The sequence below is a fragment of the Lacerta agilis genome, chromosome 3, assembly GCF_009819535.1.
Source record: "Lacerta agilis isolate rLacAgi1 chromosome 3, rLacAgi1.pri, whole genome shotgun sequence".
Taxonomy (NCBI): domain Eukaryota; kingdom Metazoa; phylum Chordata; class Lepidosauria; order Squamata; family Lacertidae; genus Lacerta; species Lacerta agilis.
The window spans coordinates 67,158,603-67,178,721 of record NC_046314.1 but is presented as its reverse complement, the minus strand read 5'-3'; the positions used below and the strand labels follow the sequence as shown (position 1 = coordinate 67,178,721).

The 20,119-nt window shown below is 41.8% G+C and overlaps 1 protein-coding gene across 1 annotated transcript; it reads right to left on the bottom strand.

The window, feature by feature from the left end:
• Nucleotides 1–46: 46 nt before the first annotated feature.
• SLC22A3 (solute carrier family 22 member 3) lies at nt 47–20,119 on the bottom strand. The gene is made up of 11 exons (XM_033144118.1): nt 19,374–20,119; nt 13,051–13,154; nt 11,775–11,929; nt 10,070–10,238; nt 9,046–9,163; nt 5,831–5,928; nt 5,508–5,722; nt 4,100–4,208; nt 3,196–3,308; nt 1,852–1,972; nt 47–371 (listed from the first exon to the last, which is right to left on the bottom strand). Exons 1-11 carry the CDS (start codon nt 19,785–19,787, stop codon nt 317–319), a joined length of 1,671 nt encoding a protein of 556 aa, XP_033000009.1. The 5' UTR covers nt 19,788–20,119; the 3' UTR covers nt 47–316.

The window sequence follows — 20,119 nt, the reverse complement described above, 5'->3', positions numbered from 1 at the left end:
AGATAAAGGATGGCCAGATGGCCCAGACATAAGCAAAGAGTCAAGATTCAAATACAACAACTTATTTAATGGAAATTATTTCTCTTCTACAAAATCCACATATAACAGTTCCCCACCTTGAAACAATAGGCTCAGAAAACACACTCATACTCCCAAAGTCATAGAAAAATATTATATTTACTTTAAGTGTCTTTTAGGGATTTTAATTATGGAACAACAGGATCCATTTTCTCCATCTGGCATGATAATGGCATCCACTGGACATCAGACTGAAAGCCAGGTGATTGGCGATGACCTCAGAACATTTGGCAAATGATCAAACATATGTGCTGGAAATCTGATGTTTCTGTTTCCCACACCTTCTGCTGAAACTGTGGTGTTAAAAGGAAAGAGGGTAAAAAGAAGAAAAGTCATGCTTTAATGGTGGGACAAAGTTTTGATTTAAGCAGAAATGTATGCTTTTTCAAATCACGCTACTCTTGTACCCTTTGAGGGGCTATTTTGATGAAAACCGCTGTCACTGAAGATAGCACTACAAGGGAAGCGACTATGGAAGCTGAGATTACTGTAGAGATTATAGTACAGTGGTGCCCCGCTAGACGAATGCCTCGCTAGACGCAAAACTCGCTAGACGAAGGCATTCGTCTAGCGGAAGGCTGCCCTGCAAGACGAGTTTGTCAATGGGGCTGCCTCGCAAGACGAATTTTTTTTTCGTCTAGTGAAAACCGCGGTTTGCATTGGTGCTTCGCTAGACGAAAAAATTGCTAGACGAAAATACTCGCAGAACGAATTATTTTCGTCTAGCGAGGCACCACTGTATCGGACTAGGAAGACACAGATTCAAATCCATACTCAGACTTGAGGCTTACTGGGGCAGTTACTGTTTCTAAGCATCACTTCTCTGTCAGTGTTCTTGTAAGGACAAAATGTGGTGAGGAGGATGGGGAGAGAATAACAAATTGTTGCATATGCCACTCCAATCTATGAGTGGTGTAATATTCCAGGGGGTTCCAGGGTTCGGTTTCCTTGGAATGAGGGACAGTGGAGACGGTGGTTTATTTACACATAGATACAGCCTGAGCCTATGATGTAGGGGCTCATGGTATCAACACCCCAGAAGGTCTCACTTCTCCCATTGCTACAGCCTTGGATTCCAGTAGAAATACAGCATGGCTCTCACCCTCTGCTTTTAGCTTCCCTCCCCCTCTCACATCACTCTGGCTATTGTGCTTCTCACTACCAGCCAGGTGAGGGAGGGGGCCTACCCATATTCCCTCCGGCACAAAGCAACTTCCTTTCTTATACTAACAACCCATACTTAGGACAAGCACATTTTTTTCTAAAAAAAATGTTTAGGGATACTCTCATTTCCCTACTTATATTGAAATACTGCCCCTCAATGAGGCCAAACTTAGATTCACAAAATGTTTAGGGGTACGCATCCCCCCAGAAAAAAAACTGCTTAGGACCAAGTAACTCGCCAAGAAACCTGCCTGTCTCCTTTAGCAATGGAATCCTCAAACTCACACAAATTGTGCTGCCTTGAACTGCCTGGTGGGAAGGTTGGGTATAAACACAACAAATAAATTAGCACCAATAGCAGCTTCCCTGCTGGGAATAGGGATTTTCATTAGGACTGCAGCATGAGGTGCCGGGGTGGGGTTAACCGCTTCCACCCACACACCAATCTCAATCTGACTAGCTCCCCTCACTGATACACACACACACACACACACACACACATATGCAACTGCAAGGGCACATTTAATGAACAGTTTGGCGCTTGAGGCTAATGAAAGGCCTGGAGAAGGAACCATTTGGAATTCCAAGAAAGCATATGAGATTATTTACGGGTAGATAGCAGTGCAGGCATTTGGCAGTTGTTCCACATCCTCTATTGTCTCCGGTAAGGGAAGGCCCTTTGTCTCCGGTAAGAATGTGACCAGAAGCCCACATAGAACAGAAAGTATACCTGTCAAAATGTGAAAAAGGAAACATACAGTATGTCACATGGAGTGAGAAATAATATTTAACACTACAGTTTTAGATAGTTCAGAGTCAGGGAACAAGAAAATGTGGGGGAAGCCCTCACTAATTGCTGGGCAGGAAGAAGTGAGTGGTTTATGTGTATATATGTATGTTTATGGGTGGATGTTTACGAGTGGATGCAGCGGCACCAGCTCTTGGGGGCACAACCCTTTTGGGCCCCCCAATATTTTTTAGGGGTGCTCCCCATGCTCAAAAAAATCAGGGCTAATGCAGAGCCAAGCGTGGTGCAGTTTCAGTGGCTGGCTCCTTCTCCTCCTGCTTCTGCCATGGAGGGGAAGGAGGGGGAAGCAGCCCGCAGCCAATGGCGGCAGTGGCAGGAGGAGGAGGAGCCACTGAAGCTGTGCTGCCGCCATATTCAGCTCAGCCCCTTGGCTCCTCCAACATCCTGATTCGATGTTGGGACATCACACACACAACGTTCCCCCCTTCCCCAATCTCTCTCACAAACTAGCGCCTCTGAATGGATATTTTAGATGTCATGAGGAACACATCCCTCAGGCTGGTTATTCTAAGGGCTACTATTTAACTTTAATAATTGGTGCCTGAGTTAGCTTTTTTCTCTTCCCTACCTCTCCCCCTTTCTCTTTTGTGCCATGTCTTTTAGACTGAAAGCCTGCAAGCAGGGACTATCTTGTTTTTATTGTTATGTAAGCTGTTTTAATTGATTGTGTGGGAGACTTTTTGGCTAAAGAGCAGAGCACAAGCTCTCTAAATAAATAAAAGTAGTATGTAAACAAACTTCATGATGATATTGTTAAGGATTTCTATTACCTACAATACAGTGTTGGTACCTATCCAGCAATTGCACATAAGGAACTGACCACTGCTAACAATATGTAGTAGCCTACTTGTTCCCCTGACAACTTTCCAAAGGGCAGGCCTGTTAGATGCTTTCAGAAGTGTAGAGTCAGTGTGGATGGTATCACAAGGGTGATCTGAAAATTCAGTGGGAGAAAGTGGTCATGGGAAGTGGCTCTCAGCATCACACTTTGCTTCGGGCCAGGGGTGGTGGTAATTGTATGGCAAAATGGAGCTGCCAAACAGTAGTGAGTGTGGAATCCCAACCCCAATATTACTTCCTGAAATAATCAGAAAAAGAAGAAGAACCATCTTTGAAAAGAGATCACTTTCAAAACAATATCTTACAATAAACAATCAGAGGCAGCTCTGACCAGTAGGCTGCTAGCCGGTAGAGAAGAAATGGGGCTAAAATGCCCCCTATGTCACACAGTCCTGAGCACAACGAAACACCAAAGTTTCTATAGGGGAAAGAAAAGAAAATATATTACTCAGGATTTATGCACTAAGCTTCCAAGATGATATACTATACCTACCGGTACTTTGCACATGATACCTACATTCCACTCTGGTTTGCTTTCTTTAACTGAACTCCAGATTTGGCCTTTAAGTCAGGGTATAAGAGCCTATCAACAGGCACTTGCAAAGGTGATGATATCAAGAATGCACTTTGTTCTAGACCACACTTCCCCAACCTGCCGCACCCCAGATATTTCGGATCCCAACTCCCTTCTCCCCCAGCCAGCATGGCCAACAGCCAAGGCTGATGAGAGTTGTGGTTAAACCACATTCATATACTGCTTTTGGAAATGTTTCTTTAAGAATGTCCTAGACCTAGACAATATTGGGGTTCCTTTGGCTCTTTTTATATGGGAATGCTAAGGAGACCTCATTGGCTTCTTCAAACCACTGGAGAGCAGGGCTGTGAACTGAGGATTTTTAACAATAAATTTTAGACTCTGAGCACACTGCAGTATGCGACTGCCTTGTAAGTGGTTTTCTCTATCATTTAACCAGTGCTTTTTTCCTTAGAACTCCTACCTTTTTTGACGGACAACTCTAAGTCCCAATGAACTCAGTGGGGCTTACTTCTGAGTAGGCATGCATAGGTTAGCAGTGCATATCTACGAGCCACTTCACTGCTTGATGTAATCTGTCAGATTAACCATCATTTCTGCGTCACTTCTACTTCCTCCCCCAACCCAAGCCCACAACTATGTGGATTTTTTTTCAAAGTGCTTATTCCATTTACCTGAATATTGTAGGATACAATTCAGAATTCACAAGATAGACAAGCTCAAAAGTTATGGTGATCCCCAGTCTTGCCAAGATGGCACATGATGTACTTAGCCATCGTATATCTGTGGAGGGTACATGCAGATGAAACACTAAAAGGACTTATTTAACCTAGGAAACCACAAATCAAAATCCTTTTCATGATGCATTTCACAATGAATTCGTATCCTTCTCATCTAACCCCTGTTGCTTCAGCAAAGCTTCTTCACGGACAAATGAGCAAAAGAAGTGCTGCTATGTTCTACTCAAATGAGGTCAGAAGTGGAGAATCATTTGATTATGAATGGACAAAATGGAAGTTTAAAAGAGATATTATTTATTCACCATTGGTACCTGCCCCAATATTAAGGGAAGGTATTTAATTTCAATAAATAACAACAAATGAGCTAGAAATGCAACCTGCAGATTTGAAAATATAATTAGCAGTGCTACTCACATTTCATATTTACCAGCAGGTGGCACTAAAAAACTACTTTTCATTATGCAGCTGCCAGCTTAGCTTTAAAGCAGAGCAACGTGAAGCAATGCCAGAGATTCCCCCTGTTAGTTTTCTAGGGTTGCCATAGTCCAACCAGTGAAAATCTGGACAGTTGTTGAACTTTTCTTTGGGGTGGGGGTGGGGTGGGCAAAATTGTTGGCAAAATTGCAAAAAAAAAATGCTGTTTTGAGCTTTTTTTACGGTAAAAATGGCACGGCTGACACATGTCTGGATTTTCCCGGACATTTAATCTGATTTCTGCCTGGGCACTGCTGTCAACTGCTGTATTCTGTGCATGTCCAGGAAATCCTGGGCATATGGCAACCCTAGTTTTGCTCATTCGGAAAGAAAATGAAAAGCAACAGCAGCACAATACCTATCATTAAGACTCAGTATAAGGTCACAAAGCAGTGTGTGCAAGCTTTTCTGGAGTCTGCCATTATTTCCAAGAAAAAATGCAAGATTATATTTCAGCAAGCTTCCAAAATATGGTGGGGGGGGGGGTATGTGTTTCACATATTTTAAAATGTGTGTGTGCACGCACACACGTGTGGTCCGCCTTGAAAGACGAGACGGGTGAGTTAGCAACTAAAACAGGAGTCAGCAACCTTTTTCAGCCATGGGCCAGTCCACCGTCCCTCAGACCATGTGGTGGGCCGACTAATTTTTTTTTTTGGGGGGGGGGGGAATGAACTAATTCCTACGCCCCACAAATAACCCAGAGATGCATTTTAAATAAAAGCACACATTCTACTCATCTAAAAACACACTGACTCCTGGACTGTCCGCGGGCCAGACTGAGAAGGCGATTGGGCCGCATCCGGCCCACAGGCCTTAGGTTGCCTACCCCTGAACTAAAACAAGCAAATAAAACCGAAAAGGTTACCTTTGGGCAAGAATGCGGTCATTAAGCACGCAGCACCTGCCACGAAGGCACTTGTTGCAAAGAGAGGGCGCCTGCCAATGCGGTCAATTGTCAATAAGATTAGAAAAGCTGAAGGCAATTCCATCAGTGCCGAGACAAAGAACTCCAAATACAGATTTCCTTCTATGATTCCCAGGCGCAAGACAAGCCCTTGATAAACCACTGCACTTGTGAACCTTAAAAAGGAAGAAGAAAAAAACAGCTGCAAAAGACTCAAAGCAGGCCAGCTTGCATGGCAAAGGACAAGGGGGGAAAGCCACAGAGGCCACACAGATGGGACTCACCAGGCATACATCAGGATTAGAGTGAACTTTCTCATCTGTGGAGTTCTAACCAGTTCAAGGAGAGACGGGTTGCTAACCTCCTTGTCGGAGAGACTGATCTAAGTAAAAGAAACAGAGACCAGAACCCAAATAACTTCAAAGGAATCTGTACATGTAGAAGTGGTATAGAAATAAATATGCAAAGTACGGGTTTATGGCAAGTGGAGCGAACCAAGATTTGCTGCCTGGTGTTCCGCATGCTCTGAACGATTCATAAAAAAATTAAACAAATAATATCATATAAAAACTTGGGGAGGAGGGGAGATACTTGCATTATATCTACCAAATATTTTGCTTACTTTCAGTGAACAATATTTATTACCCTGTTTAAATACTGCTGTCAAATAAGACAAGGAGCCTTGGGCTTGAGTAACTAGGGGCTACAGCTTATCAATATGCAACCCCCCCCCCCAAAAAAATATAAGGGTGTTAGGCATTCAGATCAAAATCCAATGTACAACCAAATGAGTTTTCATTAAAGCATTAATATTAAACATTAAGTGTTATTATTGCCTGCCATATTTTTTACAGAAACTATGAAACTATTTGCATAATACTGCAAAAGCAGAAAAGCAATCTAGCACAAATTTTTTAAATGTTTTTTTTTTTTTTTTAAGGTTGGCATTCTGGTTTTTTTTTGCAAATACTGTAACTTTTTGATTTTGCTAGGCTTTTACTATTTGGGGAGTTCTTCTATTTGAGTTTATTTCTGTTTTTATTTTGTTGCTTTATGATATGTGTGTGCGTATGTGTGTTTAATTGTACTTCTAAGATTTCATTTATTATTGCGATCTAGGCTAGTAATCTTTGTCATTTAAAGGTGGAACAGAAACAGAATAAACAGGAAGAAGTATAGACAATTATGTGTGATGCTGCCTTAGACTGAGTTAGAGGACTCAGTTGTCCAAACTGTCCGGTACTGTTTTAATATGCACAGCAGCATATATGCACACACGGCAGGAGAAGCCATGGCAATCAATCTACCTCCTGACAGCTGAGCTGCTGCTGTTTTTTGGGAAGAGAGACAGCAGAAGGGAGATCAGAAGGGTTCGAATACAGTGCTAAGAGTGCCAGATTGGCTCCCTGATGCATTGGCGCCATTCTGACCTCCCTGCCATTTCCCTCTTCCCCTCCGAATAGGCAGCAACTCTCAGAAAAGCACAAACAAAAATATTTTGTCAACCTTGATAAACAAAAAGAAAATACTCATGCATTTTCACTTTTTAAATTCAAATCAGCACTGATTTTGCTCACTTCTAGCCTTGGGCCCCTCACCAGCTCTCAGCCTAACCTACCTCACACATGGCTGTAACATTAAAAGCTTCCCTAAACAGGAAAATGACTTTTAAAAAAAGACTTAGTGCTTCTGTCATAAACCTCAAACTTTGATTCCTTTAAGCAGAGTGATGCATCTTTGGACTATAAAAGGCCATGTTTTTCTCTCCCCCCCCCCCCGGAAAATAAGTATAGCTCCAAGGCTTCAACCAGTCCTCACCTCTCCCCCCACCTTTGTTGTTGTTGGAGGAGAAGCATGCTCTGTTGTACAATGTAAAGAAATTATAATGAAAACAACTCTACAACACCACACCGTTCAATGCCACACAGCTTGTCATCATTACAGCAGGTTTATCATCACCAGGGCATTGGCATGCCTACAAGAGATACAATACAGCAAATTTTCTCAAACTCAGAGCTTCGCTTTGAAAAGCAGAGCTATGTAATCTTGGAACTAGGAACTCCACTGAGAGTACAGCCTGTGAAATGCACTTGACCCTCCCATTATCACACTTCCGGGAGCATCGTGCTCTCCTTCTGGGCGTAGAATCAAGAATGACTGAACTTGTGTATCCAAAAGGATCTGGAACAGTTCCGAAGTGCAGCTTAGAAGCCTTAGATATTACTGAGGGCTAAGCAATTGCAGCTGTGAATAAATTAGGGTCACCCAGCTGTGGATACTACTTAAAAATATAGGCTAAGATGTTTGGGAAAGATGAGGAGAGAGTAATACTAGCCTGGATACCAAGGTCACCATTCTAAAAATAGTGAGATGTTGAACAAACTGAACAATCTGAACAGATGGACACCATGCAGTCCGCACATTCCCTTGTCCGTAATCTGATCGCATGAAAATATTATCTTCACAATATGGTTGACAGACAACGCATTCGGAAGATGTGTGGCAAAAGCAACTCTTTCATGTATGGCTGTTTAAAAAAAGAAATTTGCGAAAAACTGCAGTACCTCTTTGTGTTCATTTACATTGATATAGTATAGGATCCTCTGATTTTTGGGAAGGAAAGTATTTAATTCAGCATGTGCTTACTAAGTATTTTGAGGGAAATGTCCTCAAATGGGTAGATTTCCCACAATCCACCTGAAGAATACTGCTGCTTTGGAAGAGCCCTGACACCTGCCTGAGCAGGCAGGGGCCTGCAATTATTGACAGGCCTCTCACTGGTGGTAGCCAGCGTAGAGTTCCCAAAAGGGGTGTTTTGGGATATGTGGAGGTTTGGGCCAGTTACAGATCTGCTGAATCCTTTTTCTTCTTCTTCTTTTTGCCCATGAGGGGCCTGATTCAGACATCTCTGTTGCACCAGCTGGTGTAGTAAAACCACCCTGACCAACAGGAGTTTGGATGGGGTGGTGGTTCCACTGCCCACTGTCCTGTTTGCATAGTTAGTATTTCTCTCAATAACTAATTGGCCAACGCAAATGTTTTCAAAGCACCTACAGCAATTAAGTGCAGGACATAAGACAAATGAAAGAAAGATAACCTGAAAGCCCTGCCATCAAGTTTCCACTCCCAAGAGGCTAGGATCAAACAAGCATGCAACAGAATGGGTCTCTGCAGACTTTCTTCTTTGCATATTCGCTATACAAATGGTGTGCAAGACATCTGACACCTGACTTACCTCCAATATGACATATTCTAATCGCACATGTTCGGCACAACACCTGAAAGATAAGCAGGAGTGAAACACACCCCAGAGAGCAAGCCCTTAATACAAAAAAGGTATAAAACAGGGGAAATCATCTCCTCCATACTCCAGGTATCAGTTAGACAGCTGTAGGGTGAAAAACAGAAAACCCAACTGCACAAACTGAACGTGCCTTGCTCGCACCATGATGATGCTAAAAGTGGTACATTTGATGCTTAGCACATATATGGTGATTACCTCAGTATAATGTGGTGGAAGACATTTGCCATTGTCTTTGGCGATGGATTGGATTATCTTTAGGGCTTTTTCTCCTTTTTTACGTGTCAGTAGCCACCGTGGAGATTCAGGTACTGCCCTGAAAAAGTAGAGACGCTGGTAAGGATGTATCTGCAAGTTGTGTTCAGAAACCAAATAGATTTACTGCCTGTAAGAAGGCAAGAAGCTAATCAACATCCCTGTGTGGTTCTCCTGCCTTCCATTTTTTTCCTGGCAAGCTGGAAGCTCTTTAATCCTCCTGTGTGAATGTGTGTGTGCTTGTGTGAAGACTGAAACAAGCATCCCACAGAGTCAGCAAGCAATTCGACACTGCACACAGTAGAAGCCCAGTATAAGTGACCCACATAATGCTGATGATTCTGTCCATTCTTTATACATAGTTGGACAAAGGTGCACATAAATTATGTGGATGACTTGTAATATGATCCCTGGAAACTAGTGAAATGCAAACTAGATTCTAAAGGGAATGCTGCATAGTCTGGAAACTTTCAGAATTGATTGTAAATTCTGAACTGAACTGACAAAACTTTGAGTTTACCGTGAAGAGGTAGATCAACTCTTTGTAAATAGCACTCCTATTTGTCCATATTTTACACAAACTATATCTGTGGCTTGTGGTTCTATATTCAGCCATAACTCATTTCAAATATGTTCAGATAGGTATACTGTTTATAGATGTGGGCTTACATGTAAAAAGGGACAATTTGGGGAGGAGGTTACTCATGATAACTTTCTGTGTTCTTAAACAATGTATTTTGTTTACATTGTGCTTTAGAGTATTCAAAGCACTTCAAATGCATATCACAGCAATCCTTATAATTATGAATGAAGGTCAGTATTATCGCTCCCATACAATTTAATGAGCTGTGAGACAGACAGAGGACTTCTCATAATTACTAAAGCTCCCAGTTTATCCTATAGGACCTCATACTGTGTACTATGTAATTATTCTAAAGATACAAGAAAGAAAGTAAAATCAAATTACCAGTAATACAACAGGAAGAGGAAGTTGGGGAGTGTTGTAGCTAGCTGAATCTCTCGCCATGTGGGAATCAAATAAGCAATTCCAGGAAGAATCACAACTCCAAGGGTGAAAAAGATCTGAATTACAATTCCAACAATCCTTCGCTGATCTGAACCAACTATCTCTGTCACTGAATACAGAAATGCACAAAACAAAATACATTGAAAGGAAACAGCCTGCTCATTATTAAAACCATTAACAGGGTGATGATAGCAAGTCACTGTTCTGTGGTACATGTGGAGATATTTTGATTTGGTATCGCTGACTTCTTTACATACGTTGGCAGAAGAAAATTAATGTCACAGATGTCTCATGTTATGAATCTATGGCCTGGTTCAGACATAACTATCTCAGCTAACAAACCATTGTTTATTAGGCTAAGAACAAGTGGTTAGCCTGGACATTCGTCCCTCCCTCCTCCCCTTTCATTCCTTCTTTTGCACAATGTATTGCCATAAATCACACTTTCCCATTACATCCAGACTTGGAAACTGGTTTAATCTCTGGCTACAAAAGTGGGGCATCAAACCAGATGGTTCAACAATTGACAGAAATCCTGCCATTGTTTATTAAGCCAAAATAATTGTATCTGAATTGAGCCCATAGCTCATTCATTGGTGAGATAGTGCATGTTGGTATTCTTTGGTCTTATTACTATTGAATGAGCACCTGTGTAGCTTCATATGTATAAAAATGTACTATAAAGAACACATTTTTCTTCTCCTGAGTGATGCTGGCTTTTGCTTACCTTCACTGTAAAACAGGCGGATGTACATACCAACAATCTGAGTGATGATTCCATATTCTCCACCCCTTTAGTTTTGGGATTTAACTTTTAAAATTCCACATGCACACTTCTCCCAGTTAAATGTATAATTATGTGTCACCCCACCTTGAAAACCAGAAATGGCTCATGGAGTGTGGTGGTAAATTAGTGGTGAATTACTTTCCTTTGTGCTCAAAAACGTATGTCTAAAAAACCCAGCCCAACCATGGTGACTGCATTTTTTAAAGCCAGCTCACCACTCAAATTAGGTACATCTCTGTGCATTCTTAAATTTATAAACCATGGACTTATTTAAAATCTGGGTCATATTAGATCGGCTTGTGACCAAACTATACACAATTCAGAAGCCATTATTGTCTTCAATAAACTTAATGTTTTCGCAGTCCCTGAGGCAGATAACAAAAACAGGAGAGCTATTGAGCCTCTGGTCAGCTGCTGCACATGGATCTTGTGTGGAGTTTTGCCTAGTGGGTCATGAACTTGGGTCAACTGAGACATGACCTGGGGTTAAATATGTTGCTGCATTTCATATGCATGTTTGTTAACATTCAAATAGCAGCTGCTGGGGATGGGATTGATAATTATCAGGGCTGCAGTGTGGCAGAGAGGGAGAGATTTGGAACTTGTATTAACGTAAGGAGGAAATCACCACCAGCACTATCAGGGGGAAAAAATGTCTTCAAATGAACCAATCCCTGCATAATCAACCCTCCCTTTCATGCAGTAATTTAGCAATACTCACAATGCAATCCATCGATTTCATGTGCAATGTGCCTACAGTATAATAATCCCATTCAAGAAATCCCCCTTTTTATCTAGTATCCCACATATTACATGCATAATATGAAGAGGAAGAATGGAAAACACGCCGAGTCTTACCGATGACAAAGCTTGTCATCCAGGTTCCCTTTCCAAATACACCTTGTAGAAAGCGAAATATCGAAAATACTACAATATTTGGTGCAAAAGCCACTATGAGGCCACATAGTCCTGCCCCAAAGGAGGAAATGAGGTAAATGTTGATTCTGCCATATCTGTCAAGAACAGAGAGTGTGAGAGTAAAACAGAGAGAATAGGATTACCTGGTGCGAAACGAGCTTTTAAGGTCTCGGCCTTTCTTCCTGGGCAATGCCTGGTTAGCAAACCAGCTCTGGGAATGGTAGGGATGCTCTCTCTCCCACTCCCACCCCTCACTAGTCACCTCACTGAAGCCAGACTGAACATATTCCTAATCTTCACACATAATGGCATACAAAAGTGCTGTGCCGAAAACTCTCCTCCAATTTCAATTTTGTTCCTTTACGAAAGAGACTTCTGCTGTTCTGCCTCATTCAAGGGACACTTTATAATTTTGGTGGGTGAGGACAGGGCTTTTTTCCCAGCCAGAACTCAGTTCCAACACCTCACAGGTGGGCGCCATTGCCATTCTAAGAGAATGAGGAAGGTGTTCATGGTGACTTTTGGCACCTCTATTTCTGGGAAAATAGCACTGGGTGTGGAGTTGAGTTTACTTTATTGTGTCAGTGAGTGGGTCAACAGTGGTGTGTGTTTTTTCCCCCTTTCCATTAAACACTCTCCCATATTTCCTGATCTGAAAAATCTCCATGGGAAGAAGCTGCTCATGATGCCTCCTCCTGCCTAAAACTGAAGCTTGGGAGGCTGGGGTAACTCGCTTCCAAGTGCCTGCTTCCCTTTTGCTTAAAAAACACCAATAGCTCTCTGCAATTATGTCTCTAAAAATAAATATGCAATCTAATAAAATGATCAGTTGTCAGGGGCATAGTAGACAACCTCTGCTTCCCCTGCTAACAGGAAAGGCCAACTGAAGACATCAAATGTTCTTCAGGAAATGTGGGCACCTGGTAAGGCTGCAGAATGTAGAAGGAAAGAAGAGACACTCACAAAACCTCTTGGCCACATCAAAATAATTGCAACAACATTTCATTCATGAAAATTTCACTGAAATTTTCTTTCACCTTTGACAATTTTCAAATGCTTTCTCCCCACATGAGTTAATGGAGAATGGATAAAAAACATGGAAGACGCTTTGGGTACAGTACTAATACAATGTCAACACTCACTCACATAAGTAAAGTAACGTGTGAAGCAGCCCTGTCTGCAGTTGAAGAATGACATGTAAAAAAGAAAATTTTACCTGTCTGAAGCGTAGCCTAGGTAAAATCCTCCTACCAAAAAACCGAGATTGAGGAGAGACTGTGTCATATCTATTAGCCATCTGTCCTCACAAACAAGGTTGTACTGTGGGAAGAAGAAAAAGATACAGTAAATTTCCGTAGAAGATAAAGTTTTTATTTGACAAAAGGGAGGCTGCAGGAGAAAGGGAATCACTGTAAAAATTGCCTCCCTCCTTTTTCCCTTCACAGAAACCTTCACTGGCGCAAAAAGCCTTCTGTGACTAGAGATACACCTAGTATTTTTTTTAAAGGGAACTGAAACATTAGAATTGACAGTCTCTATATAAACTATTCCAGGTTTGTATAGAACTAATGTTCAGTTTTAAGAAACATAAAACTATTTAGGATCATATTTTTATGGTGGCTGGGCCTGTGAAGTCCTACCCTCTAGAGATGTCATAAAAGAATCTCATATGAAGTTGAGTCCAAAACATCTTTGCTGCCTGAGGCAAAAGACAAGATGGTGCCTCCCCCCTCCCTGACATTCCATGTACACAAGCCAATGCTGGTAATGGGGCAGCGTCCTCCACCATATTTGTGGTCAGCAGGCTAGCTTAGAAGGTGAATGGCAGGTCTAGTAGCACACAGAGCTCTGCCCTTCAACAACTTGCTGCTGCTCCCCACTTCAAGCACCTGCTGCTTGAGGTTGCCATCTTCCTGTCTAATGGTAAGGTTGGCCATTGTTTTTCAGAGGATCATCCCTGGAAGGCCCCAATGAAAATATAAGAAACTAGCTGGCCCGGCCACACGTTGCGGTGGCTTTTTTGTGAAATGGAAAAGGAAGATCTGTATATATAAAAATGTAAACTGCCCATGCCCACAGCTTCTCCCGTTGAATTTCCACCTGCCTCCTCTCCGTCTTTCCCCCCGTTTCTGCCTGCTACCTTCCCCTCCCCCGCACTTTCCCTGGTCACCCCGAAACTCTGTTGCTTACTGCTGTATAATTGCAAATGGAGCTCGTGTTCTGGAAAGCGGCTGTTGATTGCTGTGGCCTGGGAAGACGCGCATGCACATGCAGACGGCTCCTTCAGGGGTTGGTGGCCTCCATTTTTGCCCTGCATTACCATAGCAACCTGGTCTCGCAACACCGCCTGGCCTCAAAGCCCGGCTTCTCTCCTGTCTCTTGAGGTTTGGTCGTGTAGTAGCAGCTCTATCACCCCACCCCACCCCGCTCCCCGCCTCTCTGCGAACAGCTGCCTGCTTGTTATGCGTTGTTGGGCCCCTTGAGGCGGCGGCTGAAAGTTAGGCCACAAATGGCGGACAGCCATTTGAGGAGGCGGCTGTAAGTTGTCGCCTCGGGAGTTGGGTGGCGCCTTTCTATTGGTTGCTGGTTGTGATGTCAGTGCTGTTGCTGGTGACATCTAATAGGCGCACCAATTTTTTGCATTTATTCTTTATTTTAGGTATGTCAGGTGTGGGTTTTTTGAAATTTAATTATCCTATGTTATTCCCTGATGGTCATGGAATGCTGTGTCCTAATTTGATGCTGTTTGGTCCAGCGGTTACGGAGCAAGTTGGTAACACCCATGCACGCAATGGGAACATTTTTATATATATAGATGGGGGCAAAATGGAGGGAGTGATAGGTAAAGTGAAGACAGAAGGTGACAAAATGTAACTAAAGAAACAAATTGTTAGCACTCAAGTCTTGCCTGCCAGGAACAAGATATGGCGGAAATGCCACTTTGAATATAAAACATCAGGCTTTGTCAGTCCTTGAGCTATCTTTGGTTGATACCATATCATCTACATGATAAACGTGTCTTAAACTCTGTTGTACTTGTAAGACGTCACAGATAAACACTGTTCGTTCTTCCAGTGTTCAACAGCTATCTCCTGACTTAGTGCTGTGAGTGAAATGGTTCCATCTTTTTGAGCACATCCAAGAAAAAGAAAAGCTAAAAGAGCTAAACAAATCTCCGTCTCAGTCCTCTGATTTGTAATCCTGAAGATTTCATGAAATAACTTTTTGAAAGGATTTAACCCAAATCTACTTCAAGGATTGTGAGTTGGTCTGTGACCATAAAAATAAATTGAAATTCAAATTCAAATACTTCAAGGATTGCAGTGGGATAGCCTGATTAATACCAGTTGTTGTAGAGAACTAGAGACCTCAGTCTCTGAAAACTTGCATTAATATAATAAAACTAGCATTAGCAATAGATAGATTTTGGAGAATGCATAATTATTTAGAAGCACGATTTTTGCTTCATCAACATGAGAAGAGCTTAAACTCTTCAACACACTGTTGCATCCTTGACTGAGATCACTAATTAAAATAATAAAATAATGAATATAGGCCTAATTAATTCCAACACTGATTATCTGAGGAATTCCAGCAAGAATTAACTCCTTTTTAGCACTGCATAGCATTTTATTTATTAGTTGAGGCTCCAGTACTTTGGCCACCTCATGAGAAGAGAAGACTCCCTGGAAAAGACCCTGATGTTGGGAAAGATGGAGGGCACAAGGAGAAGGGGACGACAGAGGATGAGATGGTTGGACAGTGTTCTCGAAGCGACTAGCATGAGTTTGGCCAAACTGCGTGAGGCAGTGAAAGATAGGGGTGCCTGGCGTGCTCTGGTCCATGGGGTCACGAAGAGTCGGACACGACTGAACGACTGAACAACAAAAGCATTTTATTTATTTATTTATTTTTGGTCTCACATTTAAACAGTCCCATCTTTTTAGTAGGGCCAGTCCCCATGCTGGATTACTCAGTTTTTTTTAATTTGGTATGTTAGGGTGTTTTTTCCTTAAAGGTGGTATCTGATATATAGAGTAGACCCACTGAAACCAATGCATTTAAATTAGCCATATTTGAATGCTACATTTTAGCATGATAAGATCCATACATGGGATAGATCTGCACATTAACTTTGTGTATTGTACATTTTTTGCATATTTTTTGGTATATAGGTTATATATGAAGAAGGGTTAATCATAGCTGTCAACATTTCCCCTTTTTAAAGGGAAGTTCCCTTATTCCGAATAGGATTCCTCGCAAGAAAAGGGAAAAGTTGACAGCTATGGGGTTAATTGTAGGTGATGTTACAATCAACAGATTTTTTTTAATCACACATGGGCCTATATATGTACCAGGAAGAGAATGTAATTCACAGTATGTTCATTAGAATGGGTAGAAATGATTTCAGTTAGCATGGAACTAGGATTGTTTATGATGGGTTAACTTATTTTCTGAAGTTAAATGCTTATAGCCTGAACATGTGCAAAATAAATATTATCTAGTCTAGTGAGAAACCATAAAAATATCTAAATGGGGTACCAAGATTCCTTGCCAATTGTTTATTTATATTAAAACACTGACACAATCAATATTTTGAGAGGGGTTGCTGCTTTCTTGTATTTGATTGACAATTGATTTATTGCATTTTGCTGTCATTTTATTGTATTAATAAAAAGGTTTGAGGACCTCTGGGATGAAAAGTGGTATATACATGAATGGATGAATAAATCCTGCGTGTCCTTAGAGCTAAGTAAGGTCTGTGTATAGATGGGGAATGTAGTACTTGGCCCTTAAAATAGCTTCAACAGCAACAGTAATGTTTCATATAGGACTTTATTATGTTGCTGACATCAGTATGTTCTAAACAACTGCATTTCTTCTTCTTCTAGGAAACCAATTATCTTCCCACAAAAGGCATGTAAATCTGGCAAGTGTTAACTTGGCAGACCAAAAGTGTATGCAGGCAGCGGACCAGAATGTATCCTCCATGGAGGACCAAGTGTCAAGATTACAACAAAAGCAAAGCAGCTCCAGGCGTAATTTGACCTGAGAGCTTGGCAAGTACTTCCAGTATTTGACTCTGGATTTAGGGGAGAAACACCCTGGGGCCTGGATGAAGAACCTTCAGCCCTTCATACTTCGTTGGACTTCAGCCACTAGCCAGAATGGCCAATGGTCAGGGGTGGTAGAAATTGTAGTCTAACATCTGCAGGGCCACAGGTTCCCTATCGCCGCTCTAGAAGCTCTCTGTGCCCTCTCCTGGAGGCCTGCTGCTGCTCTCAGAGAACTGCCATCTACTGACCATCTACTGACCAACCAGCCAGCCAGCAATCTAGTGGGGTAGTTGGCTTATATAACTAGATAGATAGCCATTAACCTCAGAATGCACATAGGAAATCATTTGCTGTCACAACACTATGATTTTCTTGACTGCTTTTTTTTTTTTTTAGTCAAGGGTGGAGGAGGCAAAACTTCATGCCTAGGCTATGGACAAGGCTAGGCTTCAGGCATGAGATTCTCCTTGTGCTAGGAAATTGGGGCAAGCCTACTCCTAAGCTAGTCATTAAGGCTGTGCTTGCTTACTGAGGGCTAAGCCCCATCAGAGACAGCAAGACTTACCTGAGTAAACATGCATGGGATTGTGCTACATATTGCAATAAGGAAAAACACATGCAGAGACTAAAGAGTTATAAGAATGTTAACAGTCTGGATTGGCAGTTATATCCAGACAGCCATATTGTTTTCATTTCCATAAAAAGTTGATGTGATTGCACCCCAATGGTCATCATCTAGATTCATAGTAACACTGCTTGAAGGAAGAAATGTAGCATAGTGGAGCAGGATTTTCCACTCCCAAAGTAAGCAATAAGAAATACTTGTTACAACAGTAAATGTTTCCTCCACATGCATCATTTGCCTCTGGTTTGGCAAAAGGTAGGAGGGCCACTGGCCACAGGTACAACTGCTGTCATAATCCCAGCCCTCGCATGCTTTGCAAACAAAAAGTCCCTGATTCTTGCTCCATCTGCACTATGTATTTGAACATGCTACTACAGTCATGGCTTCCCCAAAGAATCCAGGGAACTGAAGTCTGATGAAATTGCTGTGAGTACTTAGAAGACCCCTGTTGCCCCTGTAGAGCAACAGTTCATTGGGAAGAGGGATTGATTGTTAAACCATTCTGGAAATTGTAGCTCTGTAAGGGGAAAAGGGGTCTCCTAACAACTCTCTGTGCCCTTAACAAATTACAGTTCCCAGGATTCTCTGGGGGAAGCCATGACTGTTTAAAGTGGTGTGATACTGCTTTAAATGTATAGTGCAGATCGGGCACCAGTCTCCGGTATCTCTTAGTTATAGTATAATAAACAAATATCTAGTTAGAACAGGGAAAGGTCCTTGTCTGCAACCCTGGAGAGCTGCTTCCAGTCAGCATGGAGCATTTGTCTTCAGCTCGTGGGTTGGGACTAGGGATGAAAGAGAGCTGCAATTCATTGAAAGTGGAATTTATCCAATTTGCCCTTTCCAAAATACCATAAGAACTGAAATGCACCATCCTTCAAAATTCACAATTATCCTAATTTTGCGATGTTGTTCTTTGATCAAAGCTTAATACAATGCATTTGTTAGAGGAAACAGTGCATAAAAACATATATATTGGTGAAAATAACATACAAAATGCATAACATTAGGAGAAATTGCTTGCAAAAATGTGAACATTTGTCAAAACTGTTTCCAATGCTGTGTTGATTAGGATAAATTTGCACTAAAATGCTGAAGAATTTTCATGAGGATTTTTTTTTTTTAATCACAGAAATTTTGAGAACTAAAGACTGGAAAAATGAGAAACTATGGGCCCATCCATACTTTCATTTGTTCCATGATTTCAAGTCAAGGGTCCAATTTTAGATTTTCAACTTATCTCTAGGATTTAAGATTACAGGAGACTGCCTTGTACCAGGTCAGATTATTTGTCTCTTTAGCCCAGTTTTGCTGACAGGCAGAAGTGGGTAGAATTAGTTCCCATCGCTGACTATCTGATCTTTTTTGCAATGCCAGGGATTAAATCTAAGACCTTCTGCACGCAAAGGATGTGCACCACCAGTGAGCCACACTCCCTTCCTAATGTATTATCGAATGATAAATGACAAGAAATTTATCCTGAGAGATGATACACTGTCTATCTGAATTGGTGCTGCCAATTGGTGTATCACCTCAGTTTCCAAGAGGAGTCATTTATATATATTCTATTAGCCCATCCATTATCTAAAATGCTATAGCTCTCATTATACTCTTCTATCTCAAAGAGTCAGTAGAAATGGCTCAGTTTTGGAATTTGCTCACATATTAAGCACATTAAACACTGGTGCTGCTGTTTAAGGTTACCTATGAAACTTTTCCAATTGCTGTTGTGGAGAAGATTTAATTATCTGTGCCAACCCACCATAGTTTGCACTCCAGCCTTCTACTTATATGAATTTTATGGTCCTGTATTGCTAATGAAAATATGACTGGAGGATGTATTTTGAATTCTCTTACCTCGCTGGCAATAGTTGAATGAGGTTCTTTGTAGAGCCAGCCATCCCGGCGGCATGTTGTAAATGACACATTGCTCAAGCTGTTGCTGGTAAGATGAGACAGTGGGTTGGTGCAGCTAGAAGAGGTGTTATACCACTCCAGGTCATACTTCTTGCACTGGGAAGAATCATTCGCCAGACTTGAAGCTCGAATGGTAACGTTGTACTCCTCTTCAAATGTCCACCCACATTGCTTCCTTAATTTAGATGCATAAGGAACCCTGCACCAATATTGCTCTGGGTCCCGGCCAAGGAACACAACACCAACAAATAAGAAGGAAAAGGTTATACCAGTCTGGCAAAGGAGGAGGAAGACCCGCTTTTGAAACCTTCCAAATTCCCCAGCCTCTTTTAGAAACTCTTCAAAAGACGGCATTGTAGACAGTTCCTCCCCTCCCCCAAGTCAGATGAATCCAAGAGGTGACACAGCGTCAACAGCTCTCAAACTTTGTGGCTGTTGCCGGTGCTTCCTATAAATCATGTACGCGCAATCTCTCTCTTCTTTCTCTGTCTTCCTCTCTGTCTCCCTCAGCTACACACACATGCAATCAAGTAGCAAAAGCAATGTCGGGGCAGAGCAAAGTCACACACACACACACACACACACACGAGTTGTACTGTCAGTTTGGCACAATGCTTACGCACAGAACTGTAGGATTTCACTATACACTTGGCACACATGCTGCCCCAAAGAAGGGGGCGTATATT